Raw genomic sequence first — 20,381 nt, forward strand, 5'->3', positions numbered from 1 at the left:
GGGAAATCAAACCAAGAACCCTCTGATCACCAGACTACCACTCTACCTCCTGAGCCACACTGCTGCTTAGAGTTGCCAAACCGATTATCTAATATTTCAAGATATTTTTTTAAATGCTTTTTAATCACAACACATATCCCGTCTAAGTGGTCTTAATTTCATTAGAGGGTTGGTAATGGTAGCTAAGCCAAGAAACAAACAAATACATGCTACTGTCAGAATCTACAAATGTTCACTATACTCTTCAGTGAGTGTTAAATCTGCAGCATGTAGGAGACCTAAAATATGTTTTTCTGAGTCCTTAAAATATGTTTTGCTTCATGCTCCAAGTTTAACTTTAGGGTTTGGTGTAGGGCTGCTCACACTCTATCCTACAGCTGCAGTTTATACATTTCTCATACAACAATATTAACCTTAAATGACCCCCCTGTGGAAATCGGGCAATTGCAGCAGCAGACAGTAATAGCCATAGGTGTATAAAATCAAGCACCTAGCCATGCAGACTGCCTTTACAAAAATTTGTGAAAGAATGGCTCGTTCTAAAGAGCTCACTGAATTCAAGTGTGGTACTGTAATAGAAATGTAATAGGATGTCACTGTTGCAAAAAGTCAGTCGTTAAAGCTGCAAAGGGGAGAACAGCTCCATATTAATGCCTATGGATTTAGAATGGGATGTCATAAAAGCTCATGCAGGTGTAATGTGCAGGTGTCCAAATACTTTTGTCCATATAGTGTATATATATAGTACATTACACCATATCAAAGAACAAATAAATGAGAAATGTGCAATATTAATATATAGCAATAAAAAACTAATAAAAAATAGTTAAAAAAAATATTAGAAAACGTAATATAGTATGAAATGATCTGCCTAAAATGATATGAATTTAACAATATAAAAATGAAAAAAAAAAAAAAAAAAACTATGTTAAAATGCAGCTTATGTGCTGAATGTGCATGGAAGGAGCATCTGTACATGTATTTCAAAATACACATACCGATTAATAAGCAGGGAACATCTGCACTAATGTTCAAATCAGAATCAGTACATGTGAATTTCATCAAAATCAGACCCCGGCACAAGTGTCAACTTGGGGAAAAGGATTCCCGAATAATTTATATATGCAGGTAGAGATGCCCTGCTTTAGTACCCACCATTGTTGAATGTTGGCACAAAATAGCAACCGCACCTTACCTCCAGGGCATCCAGACTCAGCATGAAAGTTTGTTTATCTTGCCTGACTCACCAGGATGCCACAGCAAAGTACCTTGCACTGGCCACAGCTGATTGATCGAACATGTAGTCTTTTGCATATACTGAAATAGTTGACCAACCTTGTAAATAAACAGTGTACTCTATCAGGTTCGGTGCCTGAGTGTTGTAGGAGCAGTGCAGGTTGTTGCTGACATGTATCCTCCTGGTGCACCATATCCATTTCTTCACCACAGATGGTAGCAGGTGCCAGTGGCCTCTTGCTCCTTTGGAAATCCACTGCTTCCAGCTCCTTAGTCCTTATTCCCTTAAAACTGCAAATGGCTCCCCATGCACCAGTTGACATACTCCTCCTCCTCCACCATACTCCTTCTTGTTTCCCTGATTACAGCATCCCATTACAGAGAAGCCATCCAAGAACTTCTAGTGACTTGACCCAGACATCAATCTGAAGACAGATGTGGAAGGAGTGAGTGCAATTTAAAAGCCCAACATTCCTGAACAGGCGGGAACGTTGTTCCATTATTCCGTCTCACCATTCTGTGTAAAACATACAATTATGGAATAGTGTGGGGGTATTGTTGCTCCAACGTGAAGCCAGCAGTGGAAGTAATCACAGAGCTGAATCAAGGTCTGTGTAAAAGGCAGAGCTGGCAGGATAGGACTACGCTGAGGGAGGCTTTTTTTCCTTGGAGGGCGACAGGATTTTTAATTGACTTACATTCAATTTCTATAACCTTTCCCTCATGCAAGCTATAGCCAACTTATTGCTAACCATAATTTTATCCTAACCTTAACCAAACCCTGAACCAATAAGCCCAAATGACCACCCAAAATGTAAAACAATCCATCACCTTCCTTGGGAATAATAATAATAATAATAATTTAGGCTGTTTTTTTTTTTGTTTGTTTTTTTCGGTTCAGTGTAAAAAAAACAAGGTCAGCAGCAGCAATATTGTGGGATCTATATTTCTCCCTATCCCCAACCTCAATGACCGTTCTCAGATTCACTGAAGGATTTTTTTTTTTTTTTAAAGCAAAGTTTGGTTTAGATGTCAGTGAACTATTTTTCATTGGAAGCTGACGAGAGCAAAAATGCAGTTGGAAAGCCCTTTAGTGTCTTCACATTGCAGCGCACAAAGCACATCCCAGTCCATACACTAAAAACAGTCCCTTAGAGCCTCCACAGACTCTTGGGACCATCTCTAGTAGTCCTTGTGGTTGCTGCTGGAGGACAGACACATACCTGGAATCTAGGGTAGATCAATCAGTCTGTGATCTCATCTGCCGGGAGGAAGGGCAGTGGAGCTGTACGCTTCCCCATGGTCATTGCAAGTCTAGTGCGCTGTTGTCGTTTTCCTTGCATTTCACATATTGAATGAAATATGGCAGACAAGAGGGAGGCATGGCTGATGTCTCCAGAGATTATCATGAAAATGCTGAGACGCTGTGTCTGTCATCTTGCAACAGCTGGGTGGATGCGATCACATGCTGTGCGTGATATTCACACTTTCTTCTGACAAAGGCAGACAGCTCATCTATGTTGTTTGCCAGAGATCGCACATTCCTCATGACAACAGACTGAAGGTGGAGTTTAAAGCTTCGTTCCCCGTCTCTCACCCCACTTCATCATGCCACCAGCTCTGTCAGAAGGTCTTCCAGGCCTGGGAAGTTTGCCGACCTCAGGGTGATCAGATGTTCTGCAATGTGCGAAAACATGCTGGCAAGTCTGGCTGTTAACAAGAAAGGCAATAAAAGCTTAAAAAAAAAAAAGCAGTAAAAATTAAGAGAAATAAGAAAGAAAGCAATAATGGATTTGAGCAAGCTTCAAGTGCTTAGAAAAAAAAAAACAGAAAAAATATAAAACAGTAAAAAAGGGCACAGATGCTGCTGCAAAAGACGTTGACTAGCTTGTGGAAAGTGAACTTAAGTTTATGCAAATTATATTTGATCTCCTTGGGGTTGAAGATGGAGTACATCTGAGCCTACAAGTCCTTGGAGATCAACAGATTGAGTCTCCTTGAGGAAAGGTGAAGTTCTCCTTAAAGTATGTGGTTCCTCCAGGGTGTGGCTCCCTTAGAAAGCACACTCCTCTTAGGACTCTCGGGAAGGCACTCCGCAGCCTGTCCCGTCTCAGCGCCACATGGCAAGTGTCGTGTCGCTGCAATAATAGGTTGTGCCTCATTGAGCAAGCTTATTGGATCTTCCTCAGAACTGAGGTAAGTGGTGTGCTAAATTGAATGCAATTCATAGTTTTTGGAGGGAGGGCCGCTCTGCTATTACATTAGGTGGGAGAGAATTACATAGGCAGAGACAATATTGCAGCGGTTCAAGCGTTACAAGACGCTCATGGCCTTAGCGAGATCACATTTCAATCACTTCAGTGGTCTCAGGTGACTCGCCATAAATGAGGACAAATGAGAAAATTAAAATGACATCCTTTGATTTTTGGGCCAGAACCCAAAGCCACTGCTAATTGAAATTTTCCATCACACAAAAGAGTAGGGAGAGAGAGGAAGTGGTAGCAGAACTGCATTAAGTGTGTCACTAATTAACTTATCTGGGAGTCGTCAATATAACTGAAGCTGTCACAGCTGACAACTCTTTTATGATAGTGTAACTCAAGCTCCATTCAGTCTGCGTTTCTGACAAAGTCCCTACACATTCTCATCCACTATCTGACTAACTTGACTCTTATAAACTTTTATTATTTCTAGGATGACTTTCTGTACTCTGCTGATGATACACTGTGAACAAGATAGGAGCTATGTAACTTTCATGCTGCAGTTGTCTCATAACAGGCTCGACAACACTAAACTGAGCATCCACAAAGTGGCAGGTCCATTAGGCTTTTTAGTGCCTTAATATTTAGCAAACAACAGCTACAACCATAATGACAATAAACTGTAATTAGAGGGAAATATGGAGGCCCCTTTGAGTAACGACAATAATAAATAAAAAGCTTAATTTTGTGATGGTGGTGTGTATTTTCTAATCCAATTAGCAGGGACAGGCAGATTTGCTCTTGTGAACATTTAGAGGAAATAACCTTTCTCTAGCATGGCTAAATGTATTTTTACCCTTTGGCCACCTGCAGACTTAAGGATCCAAGACCTGATAGCTTTAAGAATGAAAAGAATGGGTGTTGGTCAGCATGACATAACAAATTTGGCTTGTGTATGCAGAGGAAACTGAAAAACATAACCCCTAATGCATGCTAATCTGTCGACACAGTGTGAAGAGGAGCTCGTGTCTGCTTTGAATCCAAATGGACGCTTGCGTCTTTATGCGACTCCTACACATTTTCCATTTCCCCATACTTTGGACCTTCGTTCTCAGCTGGGTTTGGAGATTTTCTTTTGTGCTGGAAATGATGTATGCTGATAGTAACGGGACAACATGGTTTTTAACTAGGCTGTATCACTCTAAGAAGATTATTTTTCACAACAAATACCCCAACTGTTTACAGGACATGACATGTGTCGGGGTTGAGCAATAGATTTTTCCCCCATACAATACAATTCCTAAGCTATTCAGCAAGTGTGTTTTTTTTTTCAGTTTCATCTTCCATACATGCCCAGACTTGACTAACTTCTAACTTCTGTAAGAACCCGAGCTATTGATTCAAGGTTTTGTTGTCTATGGATTTCTTTTTCTTAAGTCATCCTGAACCAGTTCTACATAAATACTCACCGTTCACCACCACCGCAATATCCACAAAATCGATCTCTCCACGGGCCTCTACGCTGGCCTCACAGCGGTACACACCCTCATCGGCCTTGGTCACCTGATGGATCTGTAGGTTGTTGTTGGGCAGCACCTGGAACCTGCCTTCACAGCATGGACGAGAAGCCAGAGAGAGAGAGGCAGAGCAGGATAGAGAGAGAGAACAGGAAGAGGAAACAACAAAAGAACAACAGCGTATGACAGAAAGAGAAGTAAGATAAGAGAGTTAGGAAAACAGCAGAAGAAAATTGCAATCTCCACTCTTCAATAGTCCAGCTGTCAATCTTCACTTCAGCGCATTTACCTGATAAAGTCCACATAGATAAACGCTCCAGCAATTACAGTTCCAAATAGTCTCCACTCCTCCCCATTGTGGCCACTCTAAGATTGGCCAGGAGCGATGAGGGCTCTATCTCATTTCTCTCAAGCAAAGATATTTATAACCATGCATTGTAATTAGACTGAAATGATCAAAAAAAAAAAAAAAATCTTCTCCAACTTTCATCATCACCGCGGCACCGAAGATTTGAATTTCAATTAAAAAACGTGACAGATTCAAGGGGTCACTTTTTCTAATCAGTGCTCAGGCATACATTCTGTCTGGAAGGACGACGGGCGAGCGGTGTTGAGAGTTGTAAATGAGGGAACTGGAGAAGAGGAAATAATGAATTGCAGTCTACCAGTTCTTACCACTGTCCCTGCATTCTATCATGGAGGACATAATATTACTGAAACCGAATCTGTCCTCTGAGTGCTTCTCTCCCTCCATCTCTCTCTCTTTTTTTTATTTTTTGCAAATTAAGTAGACCACCCTCCTGATATTTAACACCATCAAAGGGACTGAAAAGGGTGGGAACACAGCACAGAGCTATAAAAAGGATCTGCATGAGCATTAGATCAAATTTGACGCTCTGCTGAGATGATTGACAATATGTGTAATTGTAAATTATAGTAGGTTGGGTTAGCAGTACCACACACATACACCCATTCTCTCCATGTTGGGCACTGAAAATAGCTTGTTTTCACAAGATGCAGGGCGCTGGTTTGCAATTAATCCCGCCGACATGGGAAGAAGCGTCATTCGATGTCACCATCCAACTGCTATAATCCATCCTCTCAGCAGCTTGTTAACATGGTTTCTGTCCAAGTTATACGCCTCGCCCAGAGCTGATGGGGTTTCTATTCATAGAATTTGATATTCTTGTCTTATTGTGAGGCCAAACAAAAGAAAGAAATAGCATTTCCTAGAGAAGGGTTTTTTTTTTTTTTTTGGCACACTGGTGCATCTTTTCTGTGACTGAGAGAAATGAGCACATCACAAGTCACGAGCGTTTTTCCACTCAAAGCTCAAGTGTATTTGGGAAATGCAATTCTTAATAGATTATTGATTACTTGAAACTTTCACTATGGACATAATCAGCTGAAACAAATTATTTAAGTTAAACTATACCATTTGACATGCTGCGTTATTTTTATTTTACTCTATGCCTATATTTACATTCCCACAACAGCATTTACTTATTTACTTTATTTACTGTACTAGTTTCTACATTTTCACTGTCACAATGTTTTTTGTTTTTTTTTTTTTTGTTTTTTTTTTTTCCTTTCAAACATGGTTTTAAGTGATCACCTATCTTTGGAAAAATATCTAGTTGTGCCCTTACTCTGATTACTATGTCTTTAATCTGATTATCATGTGTTTAATTTACTTTATGCAATCATCTACATTTTCATAATGGCTTTTAAACATGTTTTTAATAATCCAACAATTAAGTATTGTCCATTAATTACGTATGTCTTCAAAGCCATCTATAATCTGATTCCTGTGGCTATAATCCGATTACTTTCTCTTTAGTTTACTTTGTACTAGGAGATACATTCTCAGTATGGCAATGCCTTCCTTTCAAACATGTTTTTAAGTAATCCAACAAGTAATTACCTATTTTTGCAAAAGCATTTATAATCCGATTACGGTGCCTTACAGTAACTGTTACAGGTTGCAGATGCTGATTTTGTAATTCAGCTGTGGTAATTGTGGTTTTTGGTGTATGGCCAAAAATAGTATAATCATGCAAACCAAAAAAAAAAGATTCTATATGATGCAGGGTTAAATAAGGGTCAGCCTGCACTATTTGCTCCCCTGAAAATGCAAAACATAAAAAGCAATAACCCAGAATGCTGTAATCATCTTAGTGTAAAATCAGGTAGAGAAGGCTTACTGTGGTGCTCCTCGGTGAGCTCCTTGTCCTGGTAGTACCACACCACTACGGGCACTGGTGAACTAATGACATCACACACCACCTCCGCCGTTTCACCGTGGCGGAACTCCTGGGGCGACTGTACGTCCCGAAACGTCAGCCTCTCTACAAGATCAAACAAAATAGAGATGGAGAGGCATTTTACTCAGCGAGCGCTCAAAGAAGACAATTTATTGCAGGTCTGAACATCAAAAGAGAGGGGGGGGAATTTGCTGAGCTTTCAGCGTCCTGTTTCAATATAGCTGTTTTGCAACTGAATTTAGGGTTAGGGTTTAGGAAATATGTTGTATACTAAATTTGCATCCAATATAAGAGTTTCCATCTGGGTTACATCCCTCGAATAGACTGTTCCATACAATTTCCATATATTTCATAAATCTATTTTGAGGTAGTTTGTGACTTTTGCATTGCATTAAGTGTTGCAGTGGCTTCCTTTTAGCTAGCAGCAGTGTGTGTTTTTGCACTACAAATAACAGTGCGTGCACTAGCAAAACTGAAAAAAACTATTCTATCATTTGTCTCCTGTCCCAAATAAAATAATGAGCACACAGAAGTGGACTGTATATTGCTTATAGCAGCGGTCAGTGGTAACATTTTTGCTGATTGGAAATTTAACACTACTCATTACCTGTGATCTTCAAAACACACAAAAAAAAGCCATCTGTCTTCATCCTTCGACTAAGATACAAGCAATGTGAGACGAGACTGAAGGCCTGACAGCTTGCCTTGCTGAATAAATCAGTTCGACAAGACAATATGAAGCTGTTATCTTTACAGTGGGTGTTGAAGGCAAGGCTAATCAAAAACACAAACTGGCCGCTGTATGTGATGCCACTTTCCATCCAGAGCAGACACTGCAAAGCGGAAAAAAACTCACATACACTGCAAGTCGGAACCCTGGAGATTTTGGGGGAAAAAACTATTTTTGAACATAACTCCCTGCTGACCAACACAATTATGCTGTTAAATTCCCACTACATGCGGTTATCTCAACTCTGAATACCAGCCTTACTACCATTCATCTGGGTCTAATGAGTGTCTGGTTCCTTTTCCATGAAAGTACTTACTGTCTAATTATAATATCCCCGTTAACTCTTTGAGTGCGGCCATTAAATTCACAGCCTCTTATAGGGGGAAGAACGTCTGTACAAAACCTTGTCACGGTAAAAACTCCTCATAAATGCAGGTTTATTTCTATCAAGCAAAAGCTTTCATGCTATGTCACGCCTTCCAAATTGGAGCTATTTTGTAACCCAGGTACATGAAACACCCAGCGGAATGTTCGTTGGAAGTGAATGGACGGCTTTGACGCCCAAAATCAAATAAAGCCAAGGTAAATCCTGCTTTTGACTTTTTTTTTTTTTCTGGGACTCAGATGAGGTGATTTTGATGAAACAGCACAGGAAACAGAGGGGTGGCCTTTTACTAGCTGCCAGTCACAGCCATGACACAAAATCAATCAGCGGAGATATTTCACAGCCTCTTGTGTTTGCAGAATTAGACGTAAACAAAGGCAGCGTTTGATTCACTCTATCCTGGTTTCAATAATAGATTCGACTCTAGTGCTGATTTAAAGCTCTGTACCACCACTTGAAACGCATATGGTGTTTTGACAAATTGCTTTTATGAGGATGGTGTTCTTGGACCAGTGCTTCTCCACTAACAACACTTGATCCTTCTCCGACCCTGTTCTTGTTCAGCTGGCCAGCTTTGATGTGCGTGGGGTGGGCACGGCGAGCTATGTAACCACCTGCTATCATCTGTGTGCTGTATTGTGAAGGTGTGAATAAATCAACGACAACTCCCCTATTTATTTCGGTCCCTTCAGTTAGCAAGGTTTCGGCATTAGCATTTTACTGTGTGATTTATGCCGGGCTGCTCCCTAGAATGAGCTTTCTCTCCCCGACTGCACCCTCATCTGGTGAACGTGTCTGGCATCCCAGTGTCTTCATTAGCTCAGAGGATGCCATTGCACGTTTTAGCCATTCATTCCTCTGTTTTGTTTTCAATTTCCTCTTGTGCTTTTTTATTTATTTACTTTTTTTTAATTTCCAAAATCTTTTTCCAAAATTTTGTTTCTTCCCTCTCTCTCTCTCTCTCTCTCTCTCTCTCTCTCTCTCTCTCTCCATCGCCTGGATTCAAACATTCTGGTGTCACTTGTTCCTGCAGCTTGTATCCATTTCCTGTCTCTTTTGTAGTCACACTGCTTTACAAGAGAATCAGTAAGGGAAACATGCTCTCCCCAGTAACACTCTATTGCACACTTGACACTGGCGAATTGAGAATATACTCAGCACTCCGGAGTTTCTCTTCCGCCATTTGCCCACACATCACTGCGAGGACAACTGTCAAATATGGTGACGAGCCAATTTCCCTGGAGCGCTCTCAGCTGGGACGCAGACTTGTTCCAGTCTTTAGTGCTCGCTTTTGCCAGTTTTCCAAAATGGACTTGCGCAACATTATCTCGCTGCTCATTAATATATAAATAGGCAGTGCGAGGCGGAAACAGTGGAGATATTGTACCGACTTTCATTACTGGCGTGCAATCTGACTTGCTTGTCATGTTGCATGGCTGAGGCACAACACCCTGCGGTTAGTTGAAAATTGCCTGTAGTGAACTTGCACTGTAAGATCACTTGATCTAATTAATTTCGCACCAATGCAACTGCAACTACAATTTTTCATCCTGAGAAAAGCTCTGAGATAAAATAGGATGTGAAATCCTCAGGAGATTCACATCTTCCACATTTACATGGGACAACTAAGAGCTTAAACTTGGGCAAAAACCGGTAATGTGAGCCTGCCACTTGGCGTGCCAGACACGCTGGGTTTACATGTTTTCAGGAAATTCAATTGGCTCCACTGTGCTAGTCAAGTGCACCCAATCCCAGGTACAAGTGCCTGATTCACAAATGATTTGCCACTCCATGTGGCGTGAGTATAACAAGCCATCATGGAGATGTCAGGAACTACTGAGAGAATGTCAACACTTTCTCTCCCGCAGGTCATGAATTTCATGTAGAACATGAGTGCTCTTGTTGCACATGGGCCCTCGCATCGCCTGAGGAGTCCTCGTCTGCTCCGACTGCGTGCTGGCAGAATGCTGGCTGGAGCTTAAGGCAGGTATTCATCCGCATGCTGCTCATGCAATCTACACCGAGGGCCTCGGCAAGCGACGCCTGGTTGCCATGGAAACAATAGTTTTAGGAGCTGTTTATATGGCGGATGAGGAAAGGGCTTGGTGGTGGCAGGTGTGATTGAGGCTTGATGTCTTCTCTAATGGTTGGTAGGGAGAGGATGAAAAAGGCAACCGCACAACAGGGGGTGAGTGTGTATACACAAACTTGTGTGCGTGTGTGTGCGTGTGTGTGCGTATGTGTGATATGACTGGGAATCAACTCCCTATGCCTTGACTTTTTCTCCAATTAAACCTGGGAAAGACTCCTGATCAAAGTCTCGGAGTGTTTGGGTTATTCACTTCTCGGAAATCACTTTCTTTTTTCAACTAGCTTTTTTTCTCATGAAAACTGTGTGTGTGTGTGTGTGTGTGTTTAGGTGTTTCTGACATGCAAGATTTGTTCATGTTAAAATGGAGGTTATAATGAAAGGGACAGGGAGTGCTATCCAGTGCTCCATACAGACTGATGAGACAATCTCTTACATTACTCCTTTTGCCATTAACCACATCAACCTAGGCCATTTTTAAACCTAGAGTTTGTTTGCTTCAGTTCAAGTGGTTCAAGTTCAGTGGAATAGTTGACAGTTTGTTGTTCATTTGGTTTGGTATAAATCAAAATGTATCAGTAATAGTCCTGCTCATTGGTTAGGGTCAAATAAATAGCACAAAGATGAGGGGTGGAGAGAGGAAATGTCTTTTTTTTTCTTACTTTATTCTCTAAAACCCATTTGATCAGTACAATATCCAACATTGTCAAAAAGTGCCATCAGCAGCTTTGGCATTTGTTCATTATACAATTATTGTTTGGGAAAGAAGGCAATGTATTTCCCTGATGCTCAGAGTCAACTCGGCTCATTTTGTTCCTGTGTTGCTAACCGCTAATGCTCCCACGTTGCATCTTTCAGTTCTTTATTTGCAGCTGATCATGCAGAGCAGAGCTGGCTACGGGAGGTTGGTTCATGTTCACACCAAAGAACTTCTCCAGAGTCTCGGTCCAGTTGTTTTAGTCCGCATCCAAGTGTGGCTGCTGTTTTATTTACTCGAACGAGCTGCACCGAGGGGGTAAACGCACCAGGGTTCATTTCAGTAGCAAAACAGCTTAAATGCAGCCGATGTAAAAGCTTTAAACGAGCAAGGATTCAAAGTCTCAAGGACACTTCAACAGAGCATATGGCGGTTGACAAACACATGTTGGTTGCTGTGATGACTGAGCCTGGGATGCTGCAGTTTCTCTTGCCATTGAGCCACCCCACCCCTTGAGAAAAGCTTGTAATGTTAAGTTTTACCCAGGCAATAGTGATGGCTCAGCAAGGCACGTTATCTGCAATGCTATCCCTCATTATGCCTGGCAGGATCCAAGTCCCATGGCATTATGAGTTGTCATTATACTTTAATCACTAGAATGGATGTAACACACACACTCGTGCAAGCTCACACACAAAGTCAAAGGCACACATACTCATGAAAACCGCACACACATGCAGAGTTAACATGTACTCTCCTCTGTGATGGCTTGTGGCTGTGGTGAGGGTGGGAATATGAATTGGCTGGCTATCTGCCTGATCAAACAGTAATAGAAGTGGTGCATTCGCCTCATGTCTTCACATGTCTAAATCTCCTCAGGAGGAGCACACTGCCCATGCCGATGATTCAAGCATCTGCATCATGTAAGTCAGTGTGTGTGTGAGTGTCTCAGTGGTCATTCACAGGTACATACATGCGCTTGCCAGTTATTTGTCAAACTTACGGTAGATCTCCAGCACCACAGTGGCCTCCTGGCTTTGGCCGCTGGCATCGGTGGCTTGGCAGCGGTAGATGCCCGCATCCTCAATGATGGCATTGTAAATGATGAGTCTGGAGCGTGACGTCTCCGTGTGGAGTGCCACCCGCTTGGACGGGACGATGCGTTCACCCTGGGGGTTGTACCAGTCCAGCCTCACTGGCTCGCCAATAGCTGTGTGGTAAGGTCAGACAAAAACAAAAAACAAAAAAACAGATGATATATTGGACAAATGCTGAGAGATTGAAAAACAAATCATTTCTATCTCTTAGACCAGGACCACTGACCTCCAGTCAAGGACATCTCATTCATTTTTTATTCTTGCCTGTCAAGAGCATGCCATAATTTTGTTCACCTCTTCACATTTACATTCACGGCTTAAGGTGGGGAGAGCTACGCCTGGGAGCTGTCCAGTGCAGCATCAGTATTGTTGACTGCTGAACAGCACTGCTGCAGCAGCTAAGGTTTCAGTGCCTGAGGGCATTTTATTACCTTCTTTTCAGGAAGTTGCTTTTGTTTCACTTCCCACGCCTTCATTTTCTGAACGGGTCCAGTGATCTGAACCTGTAACCTCCAAGTCCCACACGCGTTTCCGAAAACTTCTGAGACTGCCCTCATCTGAACGGTAAAATTGAGTGTGATTTCCAGGTGGGTGTTGCTGTGGAGTTCTGAAACTCATTTTGAGATTCACTTGGCATCACTGTGCAAGCAGTCAATCTCACAAGGTGCAGGTTAATGGCTCTGTTGTCTCGTGTACTTTGTGTGATCTGCTGTCACAGTTTCAAATGTTTTTAAAGTAAAAGTTCACTGACAACACAAAATAAATATATTTTCACTCTTACCCCTGGTGCAATCTATCCATCTGTATAGCTCCTTTGTGATTTGGTGAAGTTTCCAGTGTGCTGCAATATTCTCTGTCTCCCACCAGCCCAGTACAATAGGGTGGGGCAGATAGATACAGTTTGCCATTATTCTTTGGCAGTTAATATCTCCCTGAGGCCTGTGGATCATATAGGATCATACCATGTCATTATCTTTGGAAAGAGCTTTTGAGAAAGAGAAAGAGATTTTTGAGTTAATTTTTATGGACTGATGTCAACAATGCAGTGCTTATTCAGTCTCACGAAGGTGAAGGGAGGCAGACTGGAACCTTTGCTAGATCACACAGAAACTATCTTGATGGATAGTGTACACAGGGCATACAATGTAAAAGCAAATTTTACGTTGTATGCCCTGTGTACACGTCCTTGAAAGTAATGTTGTACTGAATTGCTCTGGGTATACAGAGTCTTTCCTCTGTCTAGCTAAAATTTAATCAAGTTGATACTGTGCAAGTGACACACTCCCTGGAGAGCAAACATTTTCAATTATGGCAACTTTGAGCAGCTGAACACTTCCAGATGGTAAAATAAGCTTAGTTGGTGGCACTTGGTGAATAGACACGTCCCTGCCATTGATAAACTTTGAATGAGTTTCCTATTTCACTGTAGAAATCAATTGATATATTTCAATAAGCTTTTACAGTCCTCCACTATGGGGTTTTTGCTCACTTTGGTCCTCAGAACAGCTGAGGACCATCCAACAATGTGGCTGGAACTTGTCAAGTGAACAGACGGCCTGAAATTATATGATTATGTCATAATCTTGGATTTACATAGCTAATAAGTCTGTAAAGGAATGGGGACATATGCACACTGTAAATTTCAGTCTCATTTCCAGATGTACAAATAAAGAATATGCACACACACACACACACACACACACACACACACACACACACGCACACACGCACACACATAGACACATAACAGAGACAAATGGTAGGCCTGATCAAAAGCTAACTTTAACCCTGATTAAAACAGCATCCATATGTAGCCTATGAAACGTGAGCTCATCTGACTCCTGGAAAGAGATGATAGGACCATCTGTAGGCACCAGGTGCCCTTTGCCAGTAAATTCAGCAAATAAAAGTGTCAGTGTTGAGGGCCACTACTTGGCCTATCAATCAGCTAGAGCCTTGAATCTGGAGAGGCGAGGGACAGAGGCTTTTCCAGGCTGTGCGAGTGAGAGCTGGATGCCGGAAGGAGATTTATCCGTGGCATTGAACAAAAGAAATAAAAGGACAAATAAGGTGACAGCGAGTGCACTGTTTAGGGAAATGGCAGTAGCCACTGGCACCTTAGATAACCCCTGCAAAGGGAGCAGAGTTCACCCTCAGTACACAGGAAGCACTGTTTTTTGTTTTTTTGTTGTTGTTTTTTTTTTTTTCACTTTAAAGCTCACAGCATGAATCCTATGACCTGCTGTGAATGAGTAACACTCTCCTCCCAATGTGAAAACTGTACTGTCAATAATGCTCCCCCTTCCTTAGTAAATACTGGCAAGGTGCCCTTGAGCAAACCATTTAACCCCCACCTACCCAGTGACCGATAGTTAGAGGGCTGTGGTGGTTCATCTGGGCAGCTCCCAGGTGTGAAGTTCAGATGCTGTACAGCTCCAAGTTAGATATTCAGCACAACTGTGTATTGTCAGGAACAGCAGAGCCACTACACTGCAACAAAACATTTGTCTTAATGAGTCATTTAATAGCGCATCTCATCTTAAAATCATGTTTTTTCTCAGAGCAAGTGAGCAAAAGATGAGGTTCTCTTCCCTGGATGTTTCAAGAATTTTCATGATATTACCCAGACGCAAGGGGCTTCACTCCACTGATATCAAGATAATGCTGCGACTGCTGCTTTGATCTGCCAGTGGGATGAGATAATTCCACTTGTTTGCAATGCTTATAAACTTATTACTAGAATTTTCTTGAATCAAGTGTCATTTTCTTGCTACTAGTGGGCTGAGCTGCCTTGATTCAACATGAAACTGCTTTGGGGAGCAAGTGGGATTATCTCATCCCGCTGGCAGATTTTCTTTTTAACCCTGAGACTAAATTACTTCTTAAGATAAAGAGTTTTGTAGTGCACACACATTTCTACAGTCCACTGGATTCACAACCTTTCAGTGGCATAAAATACAAGCCTCTTATTCGAATATTTTGTTGCCCAAATTTAATAAAATCTTCACCTGTCAGGCAAGACTGCTTTCTTGTCTCAATCTATCCGAAACTACAAGAATTAGAAAAAAAAAAAACAAGAATGAGTAAAAAATATATACTCTTTTCTTGCAGAGATTAGCCACTGCATATGCAAAGCTTACACACATTAGTAAGACTGTTACACTCAGCAAGTGAGAATTACTCAACAAACCACAGAGAGAAAACTCAACAGCTGCCAGGCACCGACGAGCAGAAAGTACTGCAACCCATAAAATGCGTCATTTCAATCTGTGACAAGCCGATCACACTGTAAAACTAGTTAAAGACTGACTACTGTCATCAGCATCAGCGCTGCCAAATCAAGTCCAGAAGGCAAAACTGAACTGATTTATTTATTTATTTATTTTTTTTTGGGTTTGTTTGTTTTTTTAATAAAGGCTTGGTAGAGGGATTTTCACAAAATGTCAAGTAAGGTGAAAATTCATACCTACATTTAATGTCCCCACTAACAGAACTAATTACTGTCTTTTATCTTAATTAGATAGCACTCAATACACCAGACCAAACAAAGAAAAAATTATATTTGGCACTGCAAGAAATGTCCATCTTCATAAGACATTCTGCCTCATCTGCAGTGTTAAAATCTTGTTTTTCTTCAAACAAGTCGATGATATAATCCACTTTTTCCCCAATGCTGATCACTTGTCCCCAGAATTTTCTTGAATCAAGTGGGCTGATCTGTATTATTCTGCCTTGTTTCAGCACATTCATACTTTCTTGAAACAAGTGAAACTAAATTGGAAACAACTGGATTATCTCATCCCACTGGCACATGTTTTTCACTTTCTTAAGGTGGCACAAGTGATTTGTTAAGGTGGATTTTTTTTTTTTTTTTTTGCAGTGCTTATGTATGTATATTGTAAGTTGTGTGTCTATAGGCTGCTCTGCTGTGAGTTCATTTCAAAGACAACAGATCCATTGAGTTTTTCAAATATAATCAAGTGGGGAAACCCTTCAGTAAAGTGTATTGCTGATCCACAGAAGATCCCTCCACCTCCTCTTCCTCGCCTTCCTTCCCTCACACTTCGACTTTCCACTGGAGCTTCACGTGGTTCATCGGGGTACTTGCGAAGGAGCAGATAACTGTCTAGCATTGCTACAGGCATCTCTTTGTACCTGTTAGCATTACAACATTATCACCTCTCACCGTTTTACAGCCTGTTGACAGCAGAGACAGCTAAATATGTTAAAGCTGATGCAGCTAGCATCATGACAGGCCATTTGCCTCAGAGATGATCTGAGGAGACAAGAGTGTGTACCATGCTGCCCTGTTTTTCACACTCAGCCTTGCCTCTCTCTGTGTGTGTGTCTGTACAACTGGGTGTGAGCAACTAGTGCAAATTCCTGTCAGACTACATTAAAAAAAAAACCTATATTAGCTCTTGAATTATTGCTGATTCTTTGCAAAAGAATATACAATGTCTGACTTCTGAGTAAAAGTCATGGGGAGGTAAGCCTACCACAGTATAAAGACCATCAGTTCTCCAGGTGCTTGTGAAATGTCTGCTACAGAAGTCAGTACTGAGGCTGACTGATGATGGGCTTTTACAAGCTGCCAATGAAAATGACAGCTCTGTTTGGTTTCTGCTTAATTCTCAAATAAACATCCAAGCGCGTGGAAAATAAAACTGTAAATAAGACGACAGGCAACAGAGCTTTGTATCTGGAAGGTGTTCCAGGCTATGTTTATGATCTTCCTCAGCAGCGAGGGAGCAATATAAAGCAACTGAAATACTGAAGCATCCTCAACCTCTTCCGAAAGGCACATTATTGACTAGACGTGCCCCTTGGCTCCAAAATTAGCCGAGCACCCGCCCAAACATTCTCACGCCCCCAAATTCTGGCCCACATTAGCTGGCACAGAAGCCATGGAAGTAATTGATTTCAGTCTCTGAGGAAGACAGAAAAGGAGGGGGGCTCTAGGTCTGCAGGGATAGTCAATGTTATGTACATGGTCAGCCTCTGACCTTCCCTGCTCCAGTTAGATCAAAGTGTATCGAACACTGGCCGATCTGGAGGAAACCATGCAGAAAAACATCAGGGCTGTTTCAGCTTGCTTGAATGTGAGTTTTTTTTTTTTTTTTTTTTTTTTTTTTTTTTGCTGCCTTCCCATCCCCTGACTAGCAAACAGTTGCTCTGGCCCCGTACCACACAATAGACAAGAGCTGGGTGATATGGACAGATCACATATCACAGTATCTTTCACCAAATACCTCAATATTGATACTCTGCTAAAAACCGTAGGGATATCTGCTGGTGCCTTCATAAGATATTTATACATGAGAGCTACAGAATCACTAGTGAAAAGTCTATGGTGACCAAGGAGGTAGAAACAAATAACAAAACAGCTCTCACCCCTTTATTGTAATGCAGCGTTTGAAACCAGGAGTAGACAGCACTTACACCATATCACAAGATCCAAAAACCCAGATGATATCTAGTCTTATATTACAATGTCAATATCAAAATCAAAATCAAAATATCACCGAGCCTTATCACAGACATACTGGAGGGTTAACACCATTTAGTCTCTTAATATGTTAAAAATGACTCTGGGCTCATTTAGATGTACAAGAGACCTATTTTACATCAGAAAATGTCCGCTCACCAAGCCTTTTTCTGAGTGCAAAGAAAAGATGTGTATTTTCTTCAAAGGCGCTATAAAAATATATTATTCTATATGAAGATTCAAAGGGGGAAAATTCTATACAATGTGCCTGCTTTTCCATGTTTGATTGCATTTGTAAGGATATGATTCTGTGGTGTATTTGTAGCACCTTTGAAGAAAATACCACATCATCGGCTCTGTCAATAGTGACTTATCTTTCTAAAGGGTGCTGTATGAATGGTAGGTTCACATACAGCAGTAGTTAACAAAGGGTCTTTTAATGTAGTCTTTATTTGCCCTTGCTTATGTACTATTCTTTCATTTTCCATACTCCTGCGGCAGTGAACACTGTAGACTAAAAACCATATGATCAGATTTATCTGTATTAACAAAGCCCATCCAATAAATGGTTCAGGTTATGATGCGAGTGGTCCTGAATGATATATGTTTGGTTTGCATCAGTGTTTGCTGATGGATAAACACATATAGCTTTATTCTCTAATGGTCGCTGATTGCTCAAGGCCATAATCATGTAGGGTTTTATCATGTTGTGGACAAGCTGTAGCTATTATTGTGGCAGTAAATTGTGTTTCTTATTGTATGCATTCATCACAGAGATGTTCCCAACCTTTCCCAGAGCTGTGATGGGAACAAATAAACAAGTAACAAAATTCACTTAAGGTGCAAGGTGACATGAGCACAAACAGTTTCTCTCTCTCTCTCTCTCTCTCTCTCTCTCTCTCACGCTTTTACAGTCTCGGATGTAGCCTGCCATTTTCAAAAGACAATCTCTCCAGCCATTCTCTCCTTCCTTTTGCTGTTTCCTGCAGCTCAGTTCTCACCTGTTTTTTTTTCTTTCTGCCTTTCACTCATGTTTTCCCTTTCTCTTCCTGACCCTCTCTACCTTCAGCCTTTTCTGCCTGCTGCCCTGCAATGCTCTCAATTCAATCTTCATTGCAACAAAATCTTCTCAGAACACTGCTCTGTGAAAGCATAAAAATAATTATTCGGTACCAAAGAGGAAATGAATAAAAGCTAATTCTGCTGAGGGGATGTCTCTCATATTTCTTTTAAACTAAAAAATCTAATGAATAGGTGACATGCCATTCATTCAAATGCAAGATAAAAGGAGCACTGAAAATGAAAAATGAATACATTTGTAGGTTATTCAGTGGCCATGAATTAATTTTTCTTAGAAGTTAGTTTACTTCATGAGTTTTAGTTTAAGTTGACATTGTTCAGTTAAATGTGTTGACTACTGGTACAGGTAGAAGGGATAATAGTTTATTTGGATAGTCCCCTATGGATACTTGTCAGAAGGTTAGATTTCAACATGTCTATACAGAGTTGAATCCCAACGGAGTCCTGGGCAGGATAAATGCACCAGAGCTGTGGCTGGTCATACAATTTGTTGGCCTGTTGCCCACTGGATAAAACGGGCTCGGTGTAATCCCTCACCCAATCAGACACCTAAGTGGAAATCCAAGTGGGCAGATTTTGCTCAGGATTTTGCCCAGAACTCTGGTGGGTTTCATAATAACTCAGTAATGTCAACTTGTGCTACAAGTTTGCTCAAATTCAACAGACACGGCAGCAGCAGAATGTCATTAGATATGTAAATATATTGCTGAATATAATTTATAGCTTACTGATATTCTAACTTTCGTACAACAGACTGGTGAACTATTTGTAATACAGTGAAAGGCAGGTTTATACTGATGCTGAAAGAAAAGACAGAAATTAGAGTTCCAACAGATACCTATTTTTAGTTGTTTTTTTTTTTGTTTTTTTTGTTTTTTTAATCCAAAGTGTGCATTAGTTGTCCTTGTTACTGGTTTCAAAACATCTGGAGTCTGTCAAGCAGCTACGTACCATCCAGCATAACGCTCAACTCCCGCTGACATCAACATAATGCTGATGTTGACTACACTGAGAAATAAATTAAGATCAACCAATATATCAGAGCTAGTTAACAATATAGCAAATTACCTGGCAAATAACCTGCCCCACTGGCTGGCACCCTTATTTCCCACAATGTCAACCAAGTGTTAGCCGGCGTTTGTTTGGTGTTAGGAGGCTTTGTTCGGTGTTATTTGACGCTTCAAAGTCGTGAAATTTCACTAATAATCTCTGGCCGTGGTTACACTTGTCTTTTCAAAGCAACTTTTATCATCCAGTCATGCCAGGACGCATTAACTGTCAAGTCTGTATGCTCCAAGATGGGATTTTGCTTGCATTTGAATCCGATCAGCCGGACCGCATGCCGAGGTGGCCTGGCTTGCATCGAGCCTGGATCTCAGTAAGATGTGGACAGCATGTGGTCACAATCAAGATCATTTATCAGCACATATAGTGGAATACATCTGCACAGGAATATTTGTGATTGCTATCTGATCAGGCGGGTCACATTTAAGTGTCAAGTCTGGACACACATTTGCAGACACAACTGCAATCTGGCGCATCTGATCACAAAAGTTGCATTGAAAAGGCAAGGCCCATGTCATTGACCATGAGGGCC

General features: G+C 41.2%; 1 protein-coding gene across 1 annotated transcript in view; it reads right to left on the reverse strand.

Annotated features, from left to right (window-relative positions):
• Positions 1 to 20,381, reverse strand: part of ncam2 (neural cell adhesion molecule 2) — a 310,228-nt gene that overhangs the window by 80,736 nt on the left and 209,111 nt on the right. The window contains exons 3-5 of the mRNA XM_030066462.1: positions 12,123 to 12,329; positions 7,159 to 7,302; positions 4,907 to 5,044 (exon numbers count right to left, since the gene is read on the reverse strand). Of these exons, the coding sequence (XP_029922322.1) occupies positions 4,907 to 5,044; positions 7,159 to 7,302; positions 12,123 to 12,329 (489 nt within the window). The remainder of the gene's footprint in view (positions 1 to 4,906; positions 5,045 to 7,158; positions 7,303 to 12,122; positions 12,330 to 20,381) is intronic.

This window comes from Myripristis murdjan, chromosome 2 (assembly GCF_902150065.1).
Source record: "Myripristis murdjan chromosome 2, fMyrMur1.1, whole genome shotgun sequence".
Classification (NCBI taxonomy): Eukaryota; Metazoa; Chordata; class Actinopteri; order Holocentriformes; family Holocentridae; genus Myripristis; species Myripristis murdjan.